This window comes from Pseudonaja textilis, chromosome 1 (assembly GCF_049901715.1).
Source record: "Pseudonaja textilis isolate UNSWEBS1 chromosome 1, rPseTex1.2, whole genome shotgun sequence".
Lineage (NCBI taxonomy): Eukaryota > Metazoa > Chordata > Lepidosauria > Squamata > Elapidae > Pseudonaja > Pseudonaja textilis.
This window is the reverse complement of record NC_141990.1, coordinates 156,309,688-156,328,641: the sequence shown is the minus strand read 5'-3', so window position 1 is coordinate 156,328,641 and position 18,954 is coordinate 156,309,688. Positions and strand designations below refer to the sequence as shown.

The window sequence follows — 18,954 nt, the reverse complement described above, 5'->3', positions numbered from 1 at the left end:
ATCTAATTGTCTGCTCTTTGGGGTGGAGGGGAATTTAGTTCTTGGAATAGAGAAAACTTCAGAGAAAGTCTTCTTAAAAAGGATGCTATTAAAAATCCTATTATGGTACAGTCACCTATACTGGGAGGGTGGAGCTGGCGTCGTGGTGGTATGATGCATGATCTTGAGGTTCCAAGATCACTGCCGATATCTCCGCTGCTGGATGGTCCCATCGGACTTAAACCATTCCATAGAGATGGTGACAGAGAAGGGCACATCCTGTCAATCCCAGGGACATTGCAAAGTCCCTGGTAGATCCAGGAGAAGCCCTTATTTTCTGGCGGTGGAGAGGCAGCCATTTGAGCTGCTGAAGCTGAGACAGCTCCGGAACAGATGAAAGCTGGAAAGAAAGTGTGTCAGTTTGGTGAGATAAATTTCTACTTACTGTAGAAATTGGAGAGAACACCCTAAAAGACTTAAAGTGAAATTAAAACTGAAGATAAAAGAGGTCAAGCAGTGAGGTTAAGCTTAAATTAAACTGTAGGGTTTTTTTTTCCCATTTTTATTGGAACCTGGAATCTGGCAAAAGCTTCTCAATTTTAAACTGGACTGGTCTTTTTCTCTAATTTTCATTTGTTAAATAACTTCTCTGAAAGTCTCTTTTGATTAGAATTTTTTTTTTTAGATTTTTCATTTGAGGTTTATTTTTTTTCTAACGACTTTATTTTTTTTAATCTATTCCTGTCTTTGGATATATGAGGGGAAGTGAAGGGAGATAAGTAACATTGCCATCTAGAGGCTTAGATACATTGGTTTTTTTTTTACTTGTTTATACATTGGCGTTACATTCAAGGACTCTGAGCTTTTTACTGAAAAGATAATGGGATGAGCATGGTAGATTGTTTATACAGGTGCTCCTCTGTGAAACTACTGATAGCCAGAGTCTGGAGTTGAAATTGAAAGAAAGAAGATTGAAGTGACCTTGCAAAGAAGACTGGAAATTCCGTTTTGATTTATCAAAGAGCCTTGGACATTTAGTGGCAGTGGTTTGCTTTCTGACAGAACTGCTTGTTATCCTTTTTTTTTTTTTACTTCCCCTCCAGCTGGATTTTTATGCTTGGACATTAGCGTTTTGATTCAGGAATTAGAGTATATTTTTTCTCTCTCCTCTTGTTTTTCCTTACCTTTTTAATTAAGGGAAATATACAGATTTCTATTTTTTAAAATTTCCTTTTTCCCCCCACTCTTTCTTCTTTTTACATTTTTTTCCTTTTTTTATATAATTGGCACCAATTGGATTAAGGTATACAAGTGCCTGATGATTTTTTCCCCTTCCCCCTTTTATTTTTTTCTTTTTCTTTTTATTGGGGCGGTAGTTATCTGCTTGTTTTTCCGCCCCCTCCTCTTTTTATCAAGCATTACAAGATGAGTAGAAAGACAGCAGCCTCAGCTTCCTTAATACCAATTTCCTCCTCTTTATCATCTGGAGGACAATGAACAATACAGATGATGTTGGAACAGGAGAAGGAGAAGGAAGTGACACTGCAGATAATTATGAGATACCTGGTTCATATTACCATATGTGGTGGACATGTCTGGATGCAAAAAGATATTGGACTAAAATCTACACATGGCTGGAAAAAATGATAAAACAACACATAGACTTTAAACTAGAGATATTTTTATTGGAAATTATACCGAAAATATACAATAAAAAATTGAAACATTTGATTGTATAAATGTTTTAACAGTGGCTTGAATTGTATTTGCTAAGAATTGGAAAAATGAAAAAAATACCTATGCAGGAGGAAGTTATTAAGAAAACTATGGACTGTGCTGAAATGAGTAAATTGACATTTGAAATTAGAGAACAAGAAGATAAACAATTTTATATGATATGGGATTTATTTTATCAATGGTTAGATAAAAAGACATGGTAATGAAATAGACTAGGAAATGTCATAATAGAAGACTAATAGATTGAGATAGAATAATATACAAAAATATATAACCATTGAATGAATGTATAATATAAATTTATAATAAAATCTAGAATATCTCATATAAAATGATGGAACAATAGTTTTGTCAAATGAATGATAAATAATTGATAAATATATATGTTAGATTGACAATTTGAGAAGCTATACAACCTGTGAGTAAGGACTATGAAAGGATAGCACAAAAGAAGTGTATGTATATAACTGGAAGATGGTTTTATGTTTTTATGTTTTGTCTGTATATGTTTTGTCTTAAAAAATAAAAATTTTCTTTAAGAATAATAATAATAAAAAGGATGCTATTAAATATCCTATACAGTCACCTATATTTTTACTCTGGTACCATTACAAGTAATTTTTAATATACAAAAGTTCATTTAGTAGAATGTTGAAGTTACAATGGCACTGAAAAAAGTGAAATTATGAGCATTTTTCACACTTACTACCATTGCAGGTTCCTCACAGTCACATGATCAAAAGGGTCTAGGATGACTTGATACTGCTACCTCAACACAGCCAGCTGGAGGCAGCCTTCTCACCACCATCAACTCACTGCTGCCATCTCTTTGCTAGATATCTCAACACCAGAAATTTGCTGTGGGGATAATTCACTGCAGGTGCTGGATGGAAAGCTGGATGGAAAGCTGGACGGGTGAGCGAGCAGGCTGTCCAAGTGGGGGCAATGACAGGTGGGGAGTGGAGTTGAAAGCAACAGAATGGAGACAAGGGCAGGGGATGGGGTGTCAACAGAAGCCACCACCACCCTACAACTTTGCTTAATGTTGGAGGGTGTCTTGCTCTGAAAACAAGGGCAGCTTTGGGAAGCAATCAGGTGGGATAAAAAGGTTCATTTTGAATTGCATTCAAATCCTGGCCCATCAAGCAGATTGCAAAGTTTGCAGCTGCATTTAGCTGTGGTCTGAAGCATCACAGAAATGGGGCTGTATGGACCAGGAAGTTTGGAATCCAAACTGAAAAAAACCCTCTTCTCAGCATTACTCTTTTCACAGGATCGGTTTCAGCTTGGGGGGTATTCTATTGCTGGAACAAGATAGACTCGAGACCAGAGTTGAATTCAGCTCTTTATTTAACTGTCAGTAACTTCAACTAAACTCGAGCCATGGCAGCCTCTTTTATAGCGGCTGCTTGTGACTCGCAACCAATGGCATTTTTTTTTAAACCTCCCGCCGTTTGGGCGGCCAATCATAATCTGTTGTTAACCACCAATTGCTAGGTGGTAGTGATTGACCAATCAGAACGTAGTATTACAAGTATGCAAATGTCTATATAAAACACCCCTCCCCTCTGGGTATGGTCCAACTTTATGTGATGTAGTCACGCAAATAGGTGGGGCTTTTGTGGGTCCTACTTAACCTGCGCAGTTCAGTCTCTGTGTTGTCTTCAATCGGTTCAGACGGGATTGATGTTTCTCCTGTCCTTCTCTCAGGAACCTCCTGGAAGGGTGAGTCAGCCATGCCGCTCCCACCATGCTTTGTTAGGTTGGTTGAGGGGGCTTTGCCGCTCCCTTCTGGCATACTCAGTCAGGTGGAGTCGGCTCGGGGGCTTCTTCCCTGGTTCTCCTCCAGATCCCTTCTTTCGAACTCGCCTGTTGGTAAGTAGTTTTTATTTGTTCTTGGGCTTTCTGTAGCTGGTTGGTGGGCTGTTTATAATTGTGTTAAAGGAGGGTCTTCTTTTTCTTTATTATTTAAGGGTTCCCCCCCACTGTCTGGTTTTATTATTAATTATTGGCTTTTTTGAATGAGTTTGCTCTATGTTTCGGGGTGTGTCGGTGTTGCGTTCGAGGTTTCGAGATGGTAGTTGGTCTATGTGCCTTTTCCAGGTTCTGCCGTCCATCATTTCCAATCGGTACAGCCAGGGGCCTGTTATTTGTGTTATCGTGGCCGGTAACCACAATGGGTCTCCAGTAAGATTTTTCGCATATACCAGGTCACCTGGTATAAATGTGCGGTACTTACTGGAGGAGTCTGGTGGCTTTTGGGGGTTGTAGGTGGGGTGTAGTCTGTCCAGATATGTTCGCAATTTTCTTCCCATTAAAAGTTCAGCTGGACTCTTGTTTGTTGACGTGTACGGTGTTATATGTTGAATTGTGAGCATGGTATTTATTTTGTCTTGCATGTCACCCCCTTCAAGTTTTTCTAATGCTTCTTTTGTGTATTGAACCATGCGTTCCGCCCGTCCGTTTGACGCCAGGTGAGCTGGCACTGCCAGGGCATGTCGTATGCCCTGTTCTGCAAGGAATTGTTCAAAAGCTAAAGCTGTGAACTGTGGGCCATTGTCTGAGACTAACACGTCTGGTAATTCATGAGTGGCGAAAAGTTTCTTTAGTTGTTTAGTGATGGCTTCAGTCATTGTTGAACTCATGATGCTGACCTCCAACCAGTTTGAGTAGGCATTGATTATGATTAAAAATGTATATCCCTTTGTGGGTCTGGTGAAGTCTATGTGGATCCTTGACCAGGGGCCTCTGGGTGCCTCCCAGTCAAGGACCGGTGCTAAAGGGGGGGTAGGTCTGGACGTCTGGCATTTATTACATGTTTTTACCCATGTTTCAATGTCTTTATCTATTCCTGGCCACCAGACATAGCTTCTGGCCAGGGACTTCATTTTTACCATGCCCGGGTGTCCCTCATGTAGCATGTTCAGCACGTCCTCCTGTAATTTCCTTGGAACAACAACCCTATCCCCCCACAATACACATCCTTTCTCAATTGACAGCTCAGTTTTCTGGGTTCTGAACAGTTTAAACATCTCATTTTTGTCATTTTCGGCCAGTCCCTCCCTACCCAGTTCAGGAGTCGGGCCATTAGTATGTCTTTTGGAGTTTCCCTTGCGATGCCTGATGCAGTGATGGGCAGGTTCGATATTGTTTCAATTTGCAGGGTGTGTGTGGTGGGAGCTGGGTTGTCGTCGTGGTCTGGTAGAGGTGAGCGGCTCAGTGCGTCGGCATGGGGTATGGCTTTTCCTGGTTGATAGATGAGCTTGTAGTTGTAGGCTGCAAGAAATTCTGATCATCTTGTCATCCTCGGAGAAAGGATGTGTGGGGTGGCTCTGTCTCCTGCCAGGATTCCTAACAGTGGCTTGTGGTCGGTAATTAAGGAAAATGTCCTACCATAAAGGTATTTGTGAAAACATTTTACCCCCGAGATAGCGGCCAAGGCTTCTCTGTTAAGTTGGCTATAGTTTCTTTCGGCTTTTGACAGCGTTTTGGAATAAAAGGTGATCGGTGCCTCTCTGCCATCAGGTAGTATGTGGCTAAGTATTGCACCTACGCTGAATGGTGAAGCATCGCAGGTGACAGTGAGTGGTAGCGTGTCTCTGTATTGGATTAATACAGATTTGGATGTTATCAAGTCTTTAATTCTTTGGAATGCAGCTTCTTCTTGTCGGCCCCATTGTCAGGTGGCTTTTTTATAAAATAGTCTATGCAGTGGTTCTGCTATTGTTGCCTTCTGTGGCAAAAAGACATTATAAAAATTAATGAGTCCCAAGAATGCCTGCAAGTCTGTTTTGTTTTTGGGTCTGGGTGCTTTTTTTATTGCTCGTATTTTTTTTTCGGTGGGGTGGATTCCTGCTTCATCAATAAGATATCCTAGGAACTCGATCTGATTTGTGGTAAGTTGGCATTTTCTTTTTTGACCTTGAGTTCTGCTTCTCTAAACCTTTGCAAGACAGCCCTTAGCCAGTCCTTTAGTTGATTTTTATTCCCAGCTGATATCAATACATCATCAAAATAGGGAACCACCCCTTTTAGTGCTTGGAGGAGGCATTCCATCATGCCGGGGGCCATGCTGACACCAAATTGCAATCTGTTGTATTTAAATGCCCCTCTATGTGTTACAATAATCTGTGTCTCTGCCGTCTCGGAATCAACCGGCAATTGTTGATATGCCTGTGCGAGATCGAGCTTTGCAAAAACTTTTCCTCCCCCCAATGAGTGCAAGAGGTGCTGGACTACTGGAACGGGATATGTGCTCTGCTGTAACGCATGGTTCAGGGTAGCCTTATAGTCACCACAGATGTGCACGGACCCATCTGGTTTCACGGGAGTCACAATCAGGGTTTCCCATCTTGCATGGTCGATTGGCTCTAACACTCTTGTGTGATGAGTTTGTTTAGCTGCTCATCGATTTTTGGCTTTAACACAAAGGGGACGCGTCTGGCCTTTAGCCGGATGGGGGCTATGTTTGGGTTTAGGCTAAATGAGATAGGGGTCCCACGGTACTTTCCTAGCATCCCGTCGAATACATCCTGGAACTCCTTCATCAGGCTTTCTTCCCAGTCTGTCTCGGTGACGCTGTTGATTCCTGTCACTTTGATCCCCAAAGGCATGAACCCTTCTAAACCAAGCAGGCTGGGGTGGTCTCAGTTGACGATGGTCAATGGGAGAACTTCAGTGTGTTTCTTGAATTTTACCTTGAAATGTCCCAGTCCAACTATCGGAATCTTGTTTCCTTGGTAGTCTTTTAATGTCAGGCTTTGCTCTTTGAGTTCTTTTCGTCGTATGTCTGGTATGAAGCTTTTTATTGTGTTCCATGATACCATTGACAGATACGAGCTGGAGTCCACTTCCATTTCACATGGCTCTCCCTCTATTTTGACATTTATTCGAACCTTCTTAACATCAGTTGCTCTGGCATTCCCAATGATAATTGTCTGGTGTGTTTCTTCCTTCTCGTTGAGCTGCTGACTTCTATTTTCCCGGCTCCAATGACTTCCGGTTTTCTTCTCCTTAGTTCTGGGGGGGCTGCCTCATCTTTTTGGACTACAGCTCTTTTTGTTTCGGCAGACCCTTGTAATGTGCCCCCGTTTTTCAGTGTCTGCAGATGGCATCCAAAAAACGGTACTCAGAACGGGGGTGATTTCCTCCACATCCGGCACACTGAAAACCAAGTTTCCTTCCTCTTTTTTCTCACTGGTTCCATTCTGACTGGAGCCTATGTACCTCTTCTTCTTCGTCCTCAGAGTCGGTTGATGACTCGATGTCTTCATGATGGGTGGTTGCGGTAGTGTGTTTCTGGGTACCTTCCACTTTCTTTTCTCTGCTCTGGCTTGGGCTGTTGGCCATATTCATTTGCTTCATTTTTGTCGCAGATTTTTTTGCTGCTTCAGCCGCAGTTGCCTCAGCGATGGCTTCATTTATGGTGATGTTGGGTCGATTTAGTAGTTTGCTTTGGAGGGTAGTGTCTCTCATCCCAAGGACCACAGGGTCTCTCATGGCTTCGTCCATGTTGAGGAATTTGCATGCTTCTCCAATGTCCCTTAGTGCTGCTATGAAATCCCCGATACTTTCGCCTTCTTGTTGATCCTGTTTATAAAATTCGTGTCTTTGAATAAGATTGGAAACAACAGGCATGTAATGGGCTCTCAGCATCCAGTTCAGGTCCGGCCATGCCACCTGTTTGACATCATGCAGTTTTACCAATGCTTTGGCCATTTTAAAAATGGTGGGTCCACAATGTGTCAAAAATACGGCTCTCTTCCTTTGGTCCATTATTCCTTGTAGTTCGTTACTCTCTAGGAACATCAGGAACGTGTCGATATATGATTCCCAGTCGTCTTCGGCTGGGTTGAATGGTGCAGGTGGCAAATTGTTTCTGGCCATCTCTTTGACTTCTTGGTTCTCTTTGTCACATGCTTACGGTCTTTGTCCTCTCAATCCCATCCTCATTGCCAATGTTCTATCGCCAGAACAAGATAGACTTGAGACCGGAATTGAGTTCAGCTCTTTATTTAACTGTCAGTAACTTCAACTAAACTTGAGCCGCGGCAGCCTCTTTTATAGCGGCTGCTCGTGGCTCGCAACCAATGGCATTATTTTAAACCTCCTGCCGTTTGGGCGGCCAATCATAATCTGTTGTTAACCACCAATCGCTAGGCAGTAGTGATTGACCAATCAGAATGTAGTATTATGAGTATGCAAATGTCTATATACAACAGGGGGATGGGACATTTTGTGCTCTGTCACATTGCTATGTCTTCTGACTAAAAGCTTAAGAAATGCTAATAAAAGCTTCAAGCTAAAAAGACCCAAAGTCTGTGTTTGTCTGAAGGCTCCAACCAGCCAGAAAGGCTGAAAGACAAGATTCACCCTGGACTGCCAAAAGGATGGTGGTATTAAGCGTAGCAGGAATAACAGTAACTCATGCCCAGAGCTGAGGATTCCGCTGGCAGACTCTGGAATCAACATACTAGTCTGTCAGTGAGTCTGGCCACATATGTTGTCCATGAGGCCTAAACTCTGTCAAAATAAGGTCTCTGAGATCAAGCTTTTATCAGTTTTGTTTTTTTCAAACAAGATGTTAAGGGTTGCCTTTTTATAGAACATAAACTAGGACACCAGAGAATCTCACCTGCAGAAAATGGCATGAATGCATCCCTCTTCACAAATTTTCCTTCCGAGTCAAGAAAATGCTCAGGATAGAATCCATGCGGTTTCTCCCACTGGGATTCATCATGGAGCACAGAAGTCAGCAAGGGAATGATGTGTGTGCCCTAAAAATTGAAAGTATCAAAGATGATATGAAAAGGAATATGTCCATTTAGCGCATGGGTATAAAAAATAATCCAGGGATTTTTTGAAGTGTTATAAACTGTTTATTGAGAAGTAAAAACTGGGCCTGGAACAAGATTTTATATATTTTTTAAAATCCCCATCTCCATTTTTCCACACAGTGAATGCACCTCAATTTTAAGCATCACTTTTTTTTGCTTTTGACTTATATGTTTTATTTATCATTTGGCTATACACTGATTCATTTTAACACCACCACCCTTTCTAGACTATAAATGTGATTTTTAACGTCTTTTTACTGCTTTGCTTTAGAGTGATGAAATAGTTTTGCTTTTGCTGGATGGAAACTGATGGCTCCAAAACTTTCCCTTTAATAGTGAAATGATTGGATTGGATTGGATTTATATTTGCATCAATTTCTACTGCAAGGATTTTGTACTTTACTAGTTTTTAAAAGAATTTGTGATTGCTTACAGAGTTTTGCTTACAGAGGAACTGAGAGGGACGATATGACTGAATAGACGTCTAGAGCACCACTAGCAGAAGACAAGGGATGAACTTGATTGAGCACAGGTAAGAGCTGCTATTAAGGCCTACTTCATGGCAATTCAGGTGGCAAAGGATACACTAATTGAGTCTGCAGATAATCGACCAGCAACCCTTTTTAAGGTGAATCTCCTAGGGAAGGAAGATACGGAGGTCCACCTGAAGGGGTGCACTGAGAAATTTGTTGATTTTCTGAAAGACAAAATCACTCAATTTCATTCTCAGTTAGATGCTGACATAGTTGCTGGTCCAGTAGAAGAACCTATGGCAGGTTCTTGCCTTGTTACCTTGTTAATGATTTGACCCTGCTGCTCCTGAGGAAGTGGACAGAATCCTATAGAGTATGTGCATAAGCACCTGTGTTTTAGACCCATGGTTTTCCTAGCTTGTGAAAGCTTCCAGGGAGGTGACATGCAGGTGAATTCTGATGGTGACTAATGCTTCCCTCCAGAAGGGGGAAATGCCCCAGCACTTTAAGTAGGCTGTGGTCTACCCTCTTCTTAAGAAGTCATCACTGGATTACCCCCTGTTGGATAATTTCTAACAGGGGATAATCCAATCTCCAAACTTCCCTTTTTGGGGAAGGTGGTTGAACAGCAACTCCAGAAGTTTCTGGATGAAACAGCTTATCTAGATCCTTAGCAGTCAGAGTTTAGGCCTGGATATAGGAAAGAAACAGTATTGGTTGCTTTTTTTAAATGATTTTTGGCTGGAGTGGGATGGCGGGTAGTGCACCAATTCTTGCTCTGCTTGACTTCTCAGTGGCCTTCGATACCATTGACCATGGTATCCTTCTGAATAAGTTTTTTGGGGGGGAATGGGGAGCTCTGTGCTATCCTGGTTCCTCTGTGGCTGCCCTCAGTTGGTGTTAATAGGAAGTGAGAGTTCCAGCCTCGTACACTGCTTGTGGGGTCCCATGGGACTCAGTACTCCTGCTTTTGCTTAACATCTACATGAAGCCATTGGGTGAAATCATCTATCACCTTGGACTGAGTATCATCAATATCCTGATGATACTCAGCAGTACGTCTCAGCCTGTGGTGATTTAAGCGATGCCGTGACCTCCTTCTCACAGTGCCTTGAGGCTGGATGGGGCTGAATGGGGACCAACTGAACCTTGGCAAGACAGAATGACTCTAGGTTTGGGGTTCTTTGGTCCATGGAAATTGCCACCTTTGGTCTTGGATGAGGTGGTATTGCTACATACAGATCCAGTGCATAATCTGGGGATTCTCCATTGACTCATGACTCCTGCTTGAAGTGCAAGTGGCAGTCATGGCCAGGAGGACTTTTCACATCTGCAGATTGTGCACCATTTACACCAGTAATTCCTCTCATGGTCACGCATGCCTTATTCACCTTCTGTCTTGACTATTATATCTGGAAGCTCCTGTTGGAGCAAAATGCAGGGTCACCTCTGCTATGGAAGCTGCATTGGTTGCTGATTTGCTTGGGACCAGGTTATCTGAGGGATCGTCTCTTGCTGATTACATCCACCTGGTCCACTAGAATGGGGAGGCAAGGAGTTGTGAGTTTCCTCCCCTAAGGAGTTACATCTGGCAGGACCCAGAAGAAGGGGTTTCTCTGTGGTGGCCTCCTCCCTCTGGAACATCATCCCTGCAGAAATTAGACTGGCCACCAGTTTGGCAATCTTTTGGAAGGTCCTGAAGACTTGGTTTTGCCAGTGGGCCTGGGGAACCCAGAGGGGAGCCCATCAAATGCCTTATTTAATTTTATGCTGCTGCTGGGATGGGGTCATTTTTTATTATAATTTTTTTCTGTATTATATTTTTATTGATTGTAAGCTGCCTAGAGTTGCCATAAGTGAGTAGGCAACTATATACATTTTCTAAATAAAAAAATAAAAAATAAGTTCTGTTTTACTACACTGAAACACTTTACCTTACACTTGTGGAATCAAAATTCACAACCCAAAACCAATATTCAAGACTGACTGAACAGAAGAAGGGGCTATAAAGCAATAAACTAAGAGAGGGAGAAATGAAAGAATGAAACAACGGAAGAAAGCTTCTGTCATATATCAAGATGTAGGGCAGTTTGGGAATGCCAGATGCTAAAGAAAAACACCTACCATTGGCATTTAGAGAGGCATCTATGGAAATTGTTCTAATAATATAACAGTCTCCGGTCGTATAATTTCATTTAGCCAATTCCATTCATGAAAGGTCTGCTTTTATTCCCATCACATTGTACACAAAAAACTAGCCTCTATATAATACATTAAATTTAGACTGATCACCTTGGGGATGAAGAAGCCTTTGAAAGTTACATCCATGGTAGTTGCATGTGGTAAATTGGTGGGAACAATATCGCCAAACCTTTGAATTTCATGAATTACGGCATCAGTATAAGACATTTTGGCTCGGTGGTCTGTCCTTGGCTGGGTATCACCAATCTCTCTTGCAATTTCTTCTTGGACCTTTCCTGGGAAAACAAATGATCAAGATGATTCCTTTTTTGAATTTTGTTTTAAATGGGAGTTAATGTATAAAAACTCTAATTCTGAACGAAAACAACGATCACTGACTGTAATCCTTGAATGAAGGCCTTTCAGACAGTCATTCATGCATTATTTACAAATTGACCACTGTAATCTGCTGTACATTTGGAAGACTTGTAGTCGTCTTCATAGTAGGATTCTGAATGCAATTCAAGTGCTGGTGAGATTGTCCAAGTGGAAATACTTTGGGACCATCAATTAATGGCATCTAGTGGGACTCCAGGAAGCATGCCTTCACGGAACTGATGCCCAGCCTCTGCAAAAGTACCATCCAGAGATCCAGATTGCTGGCACTCTGATGTCATTCAGAAACCTATTGAAGACTTGGCTTTCTCCTGGACTTTGTGATAGGTTGAGGTTGGAGCCCTGATTAGATAGGTTTTGGTTTTTCTAGGTCTTCAGGCCATTTCTGATTTTTCTTTCTTTCTTTTTAAACTATAAGCCACTCAAAACCACCAGCAGTCATATATTCCCCAGATTGCTCAATAAAGCAAAATTGGAAATAAATCTTTGGAGAACTGGTCCTAAACCACGAAGGAACTTTGTTACATATTAGAGGAACACAGCAAATTCATATAGAAGAGAACATCACAAAGATACAGAGAATAAATTCATACATGACAGGACTATACCTAAGATACGTACAATCTTATTAGTGGTAATTATAAAAGTGATATCATCCTTGGACTTTATAATTTGTTTAGGTACATCCAGAAATATTTCATCTGCACTATTAAAAGATAAGGCTATGAAGCCATGTATATTTGTGCTGCGTATCTCATGAGATTAATCTGTGATCTCCTGTTTTAAAACTTATTCCTCTTCTTCCTTCTTCTTTTAAGAATATTTACATTTAGAGAAGAGATGAACTAATGACTGACTCTCACTTTGCTATTTCAGCTCAGATAAAGAATGAAATGTAAATTGAAACTCATAACGATCTGTGTTTTGGTGTTGACGATCTATCAAAATCAGATCACAATTGAAATACATTGTTCTTAATAGAAAGTCACTTCACTCTTGCCTCATACTAGGGTAGGAAGGGCAAATTTTCTCTTGTTTGATTATTACTTTAAAAAAACCATGATTATGAAAAAAATATATATTTCTTTTAAAAATGTAAAACTAATCAAAAAGGAAACAAAAATACAAGAAATATTCTAATAATCTCTATGTAGCTTTAAATGATTTGAGTTTATTAAAACCCAATTTCATTTGGGAAGTAAGTTTATTTACCTTTAGTGAGATCAATGTTGTCTTGTTCATTTGAAAAACAACTTAATTCTTGGTTCATCTCTTTCCCTTCATTCAAGTAACCTTCCAGATGCCAACAGTTCTTTTTCAGTAATTTGCGTCTATTTATTGCAAGCCAATGAAATGAAAGTGCTTACTCTGAATATCTGGGTATTTCATCATTAGGAGTATGGCCCAGCGCAGAGTATTTGCCGTTGTGTCTGTACCAGCACTAAATAAATCATCTACAAGACCGATAAGATTTCCCTTATGGAAAAATCCACCATGTGTCATCTTCATATTCTCCTGTAGTATATAAAGAAAATATTAGTAAGGAAATCCATATAACGTGTATTCCTGAAGTCTCAGATGACATTTCATACGTGGGCAATGGCCTGAGAAATTATAGTTGCCCCAACACTACTGGATTTCTAGAAGGAAAACTTTAAAATCAAACAGTTGCACAGAAAGAGAAAAGATTGGCACAAAGGGATTGTCCGCTCCTATCCCCACTTGAACCCACTCACCCGGAAAGAGATCAATATTTATGGCATTTTAAATGGAGAAGAGAAAGTAATCTGGGTGAAGTTTTAAATAGCTGCAGATTCTGAAAAAAAGTAATGAAGAGGCAAGGAATAATATTGCTCTGTAAATTCGTTTACTTCTATATTTTCAAAAGAAGGTACTTCTCTTCTCTTAAAAGGTAGTTTTTATGGAGGCACATTTTTAAAATACGTAAAAACAAAAACCCAGTAATTATAGCCACCTATAAAATAATCCATTACCTGTTTTTGCCGAACAAGAAATGATTCAATAAAATTCCTCTGGTCATTTTCATCAAGATCTTGGAGATATTCTATGAAGGTGGTCTGTATGAAATCATGGAACTCTTTTTCATTTTTCAATAATTTTCTACCAAGACCCAAAAGGAACCCCAACTTGGGAAATAAATTGTATAGCTTAAAGAATGATAAAAGAAAACACATATTAGCGAAATGAATGCTTTGAATTTCTGAGATGTACATCTCGAACATTGTTATGTTCCCCAAGTCTACAAAATGAACAACCCCCCCACCCAATAATATTAGGATAGGATAGGATAGGATAGGATAGGATAGGATAGGATAGGATAGAATAGAATAGAATAGAATAGAATAGAATAGAATAGAATAGAATAGAATTCTTTATTGGCCAAGTGTGATTGGACACACAAGGAATTTGTCTTGGTGCACATACTCTCAGTGTACATAAAAGGAAAGATACATTTGTCAAGAATCAGAAGGTACAATGCTTAATAATAGTCCTAAGGTACAATAAGCAATTAAATCATACTAGGAAACAGTCAATAAAAATCATTAGGATACAAGCAACAAGGTTACAGTCATACAAGCAAAATCACATGATTGAATGAGCTTTGGATAACCGATATTGCTAATTCATTAAGCCCCAAATCCCATGGATTCTCCCTTGGGAGAGGAAGTGCTTATTTTCTACCACATTGTATGGATTCCCAAACAAGGAATAGAAATGATAAATAAAAGAAACTCAACAACAGTGCTAAACAAGAGAGCTATTTTATACATGTAAAGTTGTGTGGTGCTGTAAAGAGTAAAAGAAGGATGGAAAGGTATTTGCAATGAAGGCTCCCACTTCTCCAAGTTCACAAGCTTTTTCAAGGAATGGGGAGGAAACAGTGGTGGGATTCAAATTTTTTTACTACCTGTTCTGTGAGCGTGGCTTGGTGGGTGTGACAGGGGAAGGATAATCTCCTATGCAAAATCTCCATTCCCACCCCACTCCAGGGGAAGGATACTGTAAAATCTCCATTCCCTCCCCACTCATCAGGGAAAGTTACTGCAAAATCCCATTCCCTCCCCACCCCACTAACCTGCTTTCCAGCTCCGTTCTCCTGTGCAGGGCAACAAAAGAAGACCCAGCCAATCAGCTGGGACTCGGGATGCAGAGAATAGATGGGGGCGGGGCCAGTCAGAGGTGGTATTTACCAGTTCTCCGAACTACTCAAAATTTCCGCTACTGGTTCTCGAGAACTGGTCAGGACCTGCTGAATACCACCTCTGGGAGGAAATGATGAAGCAGGAGTTACATGGTCCTGATGCTGAAAGTGATTTTCATACTTGCATGAGATTTTTATATACAACTACCTTGTTTCTCATAAAATAAGGCCAGGTCTTATATTTTTTTGAGCCCTGAAAAAATGGCTAGGCTGTCTTTTCAGGGGTGACTTAATTCCCCCCTGTCGCATCCTCATCTAAAGTGCCCCGTGGGCAGCTTCGCCACCAGCCGCTCCTAACAGGTGATCATGGCAAAGCGCAGAAAACTCCCTACTCCCACCAAACACTTTTGCTGCAGACTCAAGACCTTTGGCACCCGCTGCTGTTGCTTTCCCTTCTGCCCATTCCACCACCACGTTTGGAGCTACCACTTCCATGTTCTGAGTGCCGCCACCATTTGGAGCACTGCCATCATGTTTGGAGCTGCTGCTTCCATTTTTGGAGTGCCGCCGCCATTTGGAGCATCGCCGTCATGTTTGGAGCTGCCACTTCTGCATTTGGAGCTGCCACTGTGTTTGGAGTGGTGGCAGTGCTCCAAACACAGTGTGGCAGCTCTAAATACAGAAGCGGCAGCTCCAAATAGCAGTGGTGCTTCAAACAGCACTGGTGCTCCAAACATGGAAGTGGCAGCTCCAAATGCGGCGGCAGCATGGGCAGAAGGGAAATCAACAGTGGTGGGCGTTGAAGGTCTTGGGTCTGCCGCAAAGGTGCTTGGCAGGAGTAGGGAGCTGTCCACGCTCTGCCATGATCGCCCATTAGGAGCAGCTGGTGGCGAGGAATTGCTGCCTGCGGGGCACTCCTAACGGCAAGTCCCCCCGCCCTTCCCCCCATTTTGCATGTTTTAAAATAGACCTAAATTTGGAGCTTAATTTCATTTTATGCTTTGAAAACATGCTGGGTCTATCTATTGGGGGAGGTCGTATTGTTGGAGAAACACGGTAGGTAAGGGCAGGATTTGAATCCTCATGTCATCATCTTCATGTTGTCTTTTGATGAAATCTTGTCACAGATGCCCATGAGAACCACATGCTTTGCTTTTCAACAAAGCTTGAATGATATCCATTCTGCTGCTTCTTTTTCATGGCATTTTTTTTTCCAAATAGGAAATTAGATTACCAACACAGCAGGGCTTCCCGAAAGCTGAGAATTTTCATTTACTATCTTCAGTAGTCGCAGAAATGTGGCATCTTCATATTCATAGCGTTTCCCAAGGAGAATAAAAACTATGATGTTGGAAACAGCAGCACTCAGAATAGTTGTGACATCAAAGGCTTTTCCTAGGCAAAAACAATAGATCAAAAAAAATACTGCATTCATATTCAAAATCAGCTTGTTTAAATTGACAATTTATCTTGGAAAATCATATAGTTAGTTTTGGAAGTATTTGAAGTATTTAGATTAAAAATATGAAAAAAAGTATTTAAAGGGTAATTCAGTTCCTCAGAGGCAGAATTACAATATCTGACCATACATCAGTGATGTTTTCTTTGCAACTGTGGAACTCCTTGAAGATAAAATACTTGGCAAAATTATTGTGATGCTTCCTCATTAAATGATTGCAGTTTTAAAGATCAAATGGATTATGAGCTTCATAATAACAAATCTTAGGGTTGTATCTAATCAATAGTTCCCAAAAGGTAGAACAGAAGGATTAAGATATTTCTGCAGTCACTTCCCATTCTCAAATCTCTGAACACAGCAACCAAAATATCATTCACTCAGAATATCATAGAAGGAAAGGACTAGAATTCTAACCCTGGATGGTAGATGCCTATAATTTGATTCATATGTACTGCTTAATAAACTAGATGATCTCATGCCTTTCTTTATTCCAACTGGTATACCAAAAAGCCAATAGCATGATGAGTTTGGAGATATGTAGACATGCTCTACCAATGCAAACTCATTTGGCAATTAGATGAAGAACTTTTAGTTTTGTAGATTAGCAGTCTAATGGAACGAGGGGAGGTCTGTGCACGCTCATGAATTCACCCACCACACACACACAGCCCAGTTCCAAACTGGTGGGGGGGGAGGGGGGTAGTGGATCCCTGTTCTGGACTATTTTTTTTTAACACAGGCACCTCTTAGTTCTTTTTCCTCAACTCAGTTTGATCCATATCATTTCTGGGTTGCAAAAATACAGAGAACCTACATAAAAATGCAAAATGATGAGAATTTTGTCTATCTATTGAAGAGTAAGTCTAGAAGTGTTATTGATTAGAGACTGCCATATTACACTGAATTAACTATTCAACTCCTATGCAACCATTTTGCCAAGTCACATTTCTGTAAATATACTTTGCATAAGTTAGACAAGGAAACATATTTATGGGAAGAAAGAAATGGTTTTAAAAATTGTTGGAGAGGAGATACTCCCAACACACTCCTTGTTTATTTGAAAAAATCCTGAGGACATTATTTTTAAATTTTCATTTATCCTTGAAGATGCTCCAAATGAGCATTAGAGGTAAATGCCATCCTACCTGCATAAGTCTCCATTGTCTTTGTTAAGAAACTGCACTCTTCTGTGATTTTGTCTTCAATGGTCCTCTTGCCCATTCCATAATCCCGTAATGTGGATAATGTAAACCGTCGCATCACTTTCCAGTTCTCCCCTCTAGCAGAAACAATACCTGAAGAGAAAAGGGGTATGTTAGTGAAATATAATTTTGCCGTCTATCACAATTTATTCTTGTTTCACAACTTCATTAAAACATGCTCTGTTAGAGCTGCAAATTACAAATAAAATTAAATATTTAGATATTTGGTTGACAGCAAAATGTTCATCGTTAAAAGAGGATAATCACGATAAATTAATGAGTCAGACGACGAAAGACTTGGAAATTTGGGGAAAATTGCAGCTATCTCTCGTAGGAAGGATTGCTACAATAAAGATGAATTTACTACCAAGATGGTTATATCTATTTCAGACGGTTCCTGTAAAACTAAATAAAAAATTCTATGGGGAATTAAATAAGATGGTAACTAAATTTATATGGGAGGGCAAAACCCCTCGAATAAGATTAAAGCTATTGCAAGATAATAGATATAGTGGTGGCTTTGGACTCCCCGACTGGGAATTATATCACCAGGCAGCAACACTAATATGGATTAAAGAATGGATATCATTAAATAATAAGAGAATATTAACCCTAGAAAGACACAATTTACAAGTTGGATGGCATGCCATTTTGTGGGAGAAGAAAAATAAGACATATTCACATTTTTTAAAAAAAAACATTAATTAGAGATGCATTACTAGAGATTTGGCGTAAAATTAGGAAAAAACACTATATTAAGCTACCAGGCTGGCTTTCAACTATGGAAGCAATAATTTACCCAAATACTTTGGATATTTCTAAAATGATTTTTTCTGTCTTCTGTACAGGGGTGGATTTGTAAACTGTACAGATACAGATAGATAACAAGACGTCCATAACAAAGTACATTTATTGGTTCATCAGGTATCCTCATAACTCACCTGGGACAGCACGCTCCCCACCTGGAATTGTAAATTCCACTATTAAAAGAAGAGAAAAAAAATAAGTATAAACTAAGAAAACCAGTAAACAGTAATACTATGAATAGCAGATAACTATATGACTAAGATAAACAGTTATCTATATAACTAAGAAAAAACAGTAAACGTTAATAAAGCATCAAACAAAGCAAAGCATGCAAAGCTTGAGGTTCAATCTTCAAGTTCGGCCTCTTGGTGCAAGTCTGCTGGTCACCTCTGGTGGCCTTTTAGGGTGTTCAGGTACTCTTAGCAGCAAAGGTGAAAGTCTGGTGGTCACTTCCGGTGGCCTTTTAGGGTTGATAGGTACTCTTGGTATCAATCGTGAAAGTCCGGTGGTCACTTCTGGCGGCCTTTTAGGGTTGGAACAGTACTTTGGCTTCCACGGTGTCAAAGGGCATCAGGAAGCTGCTGGAAAGGGTGTTGCTTAGGCATATGCACATGTAGAGCATCTTAGTGGATGTCTGGTGGTTGTTGGCAACTGTTTAGGGTGTCCTAGCGAAAGTGCACTGATCGCCGGTGGCCTTTTAGGCTGGAACATCATTCTTGTT

At 40.5% G+C, this 18,954-nt stretch overlaps 1 protein-coding gene and 1 long non-coding RNA gene across 5 annotated transcripts in view; one reads left to right on the top strand and one right to left on the bottom strand.

Moving 5' to 3' along the window:
• LOC113453624 (cytochrome P450 2K1-like) overlaps nt 1-18,954 on the bottom strand; it is a 37,989-nt gene that overhangs the window by 4,650 nt on the left and 14,385 nt on the right. For 2 of the 4 annotated variants that reach the window (XM_087919363.1, XM_087919365.1), the window contains 6 exons: nt 17,370-17,519; nt 16,000-16,160; nt 13,597-13,770; nt 12,970-13,117; nt 11,318-11,502; nt 8,351-8,492 (listed from right to left, as the gene is read on the bottom strand). In XM_087919363.1, the coding sequence (XP_087775489.1) occupies nt 8,351-8,492; nt 11,318-11,502; nt 12,970-13,117; nt 13,597-13,770; nt 16,000-16,160; nt 17,370-17,519 (960 nt within the window). Of the gene's footprint in view, nt 1-8,350; nt 8,493-11,317; nt 11,503-12,969; nt 13,118-13,596; nt 13,771-15,999; nt 16,161-17,369; nt 17,520-18,367; nt 18,407-18,954 lie in introns of all 4 variants that reach the window. The other 2 variants (XM_087919362.1, XM_087919364.1) reach the window with 2 other exon arrangements.
• The window catches only part of LOC148127887 (uncharacterized), a 35,772-nt gene continuing 17,299 nt past the window's right edge, over nt 482-18,954 (top strand). The window contains exons 1-2 of the long non-coding RNA XR_015740678.1: nt 482-2,631; nt 9,002-9,084. This is a non-coding gene — a long non-coding RNA (uncharacterized LOC148127887). The remainder of the gene's footprint in view (nt 2,632-9,001; nt 9,085-18,954) is intronic.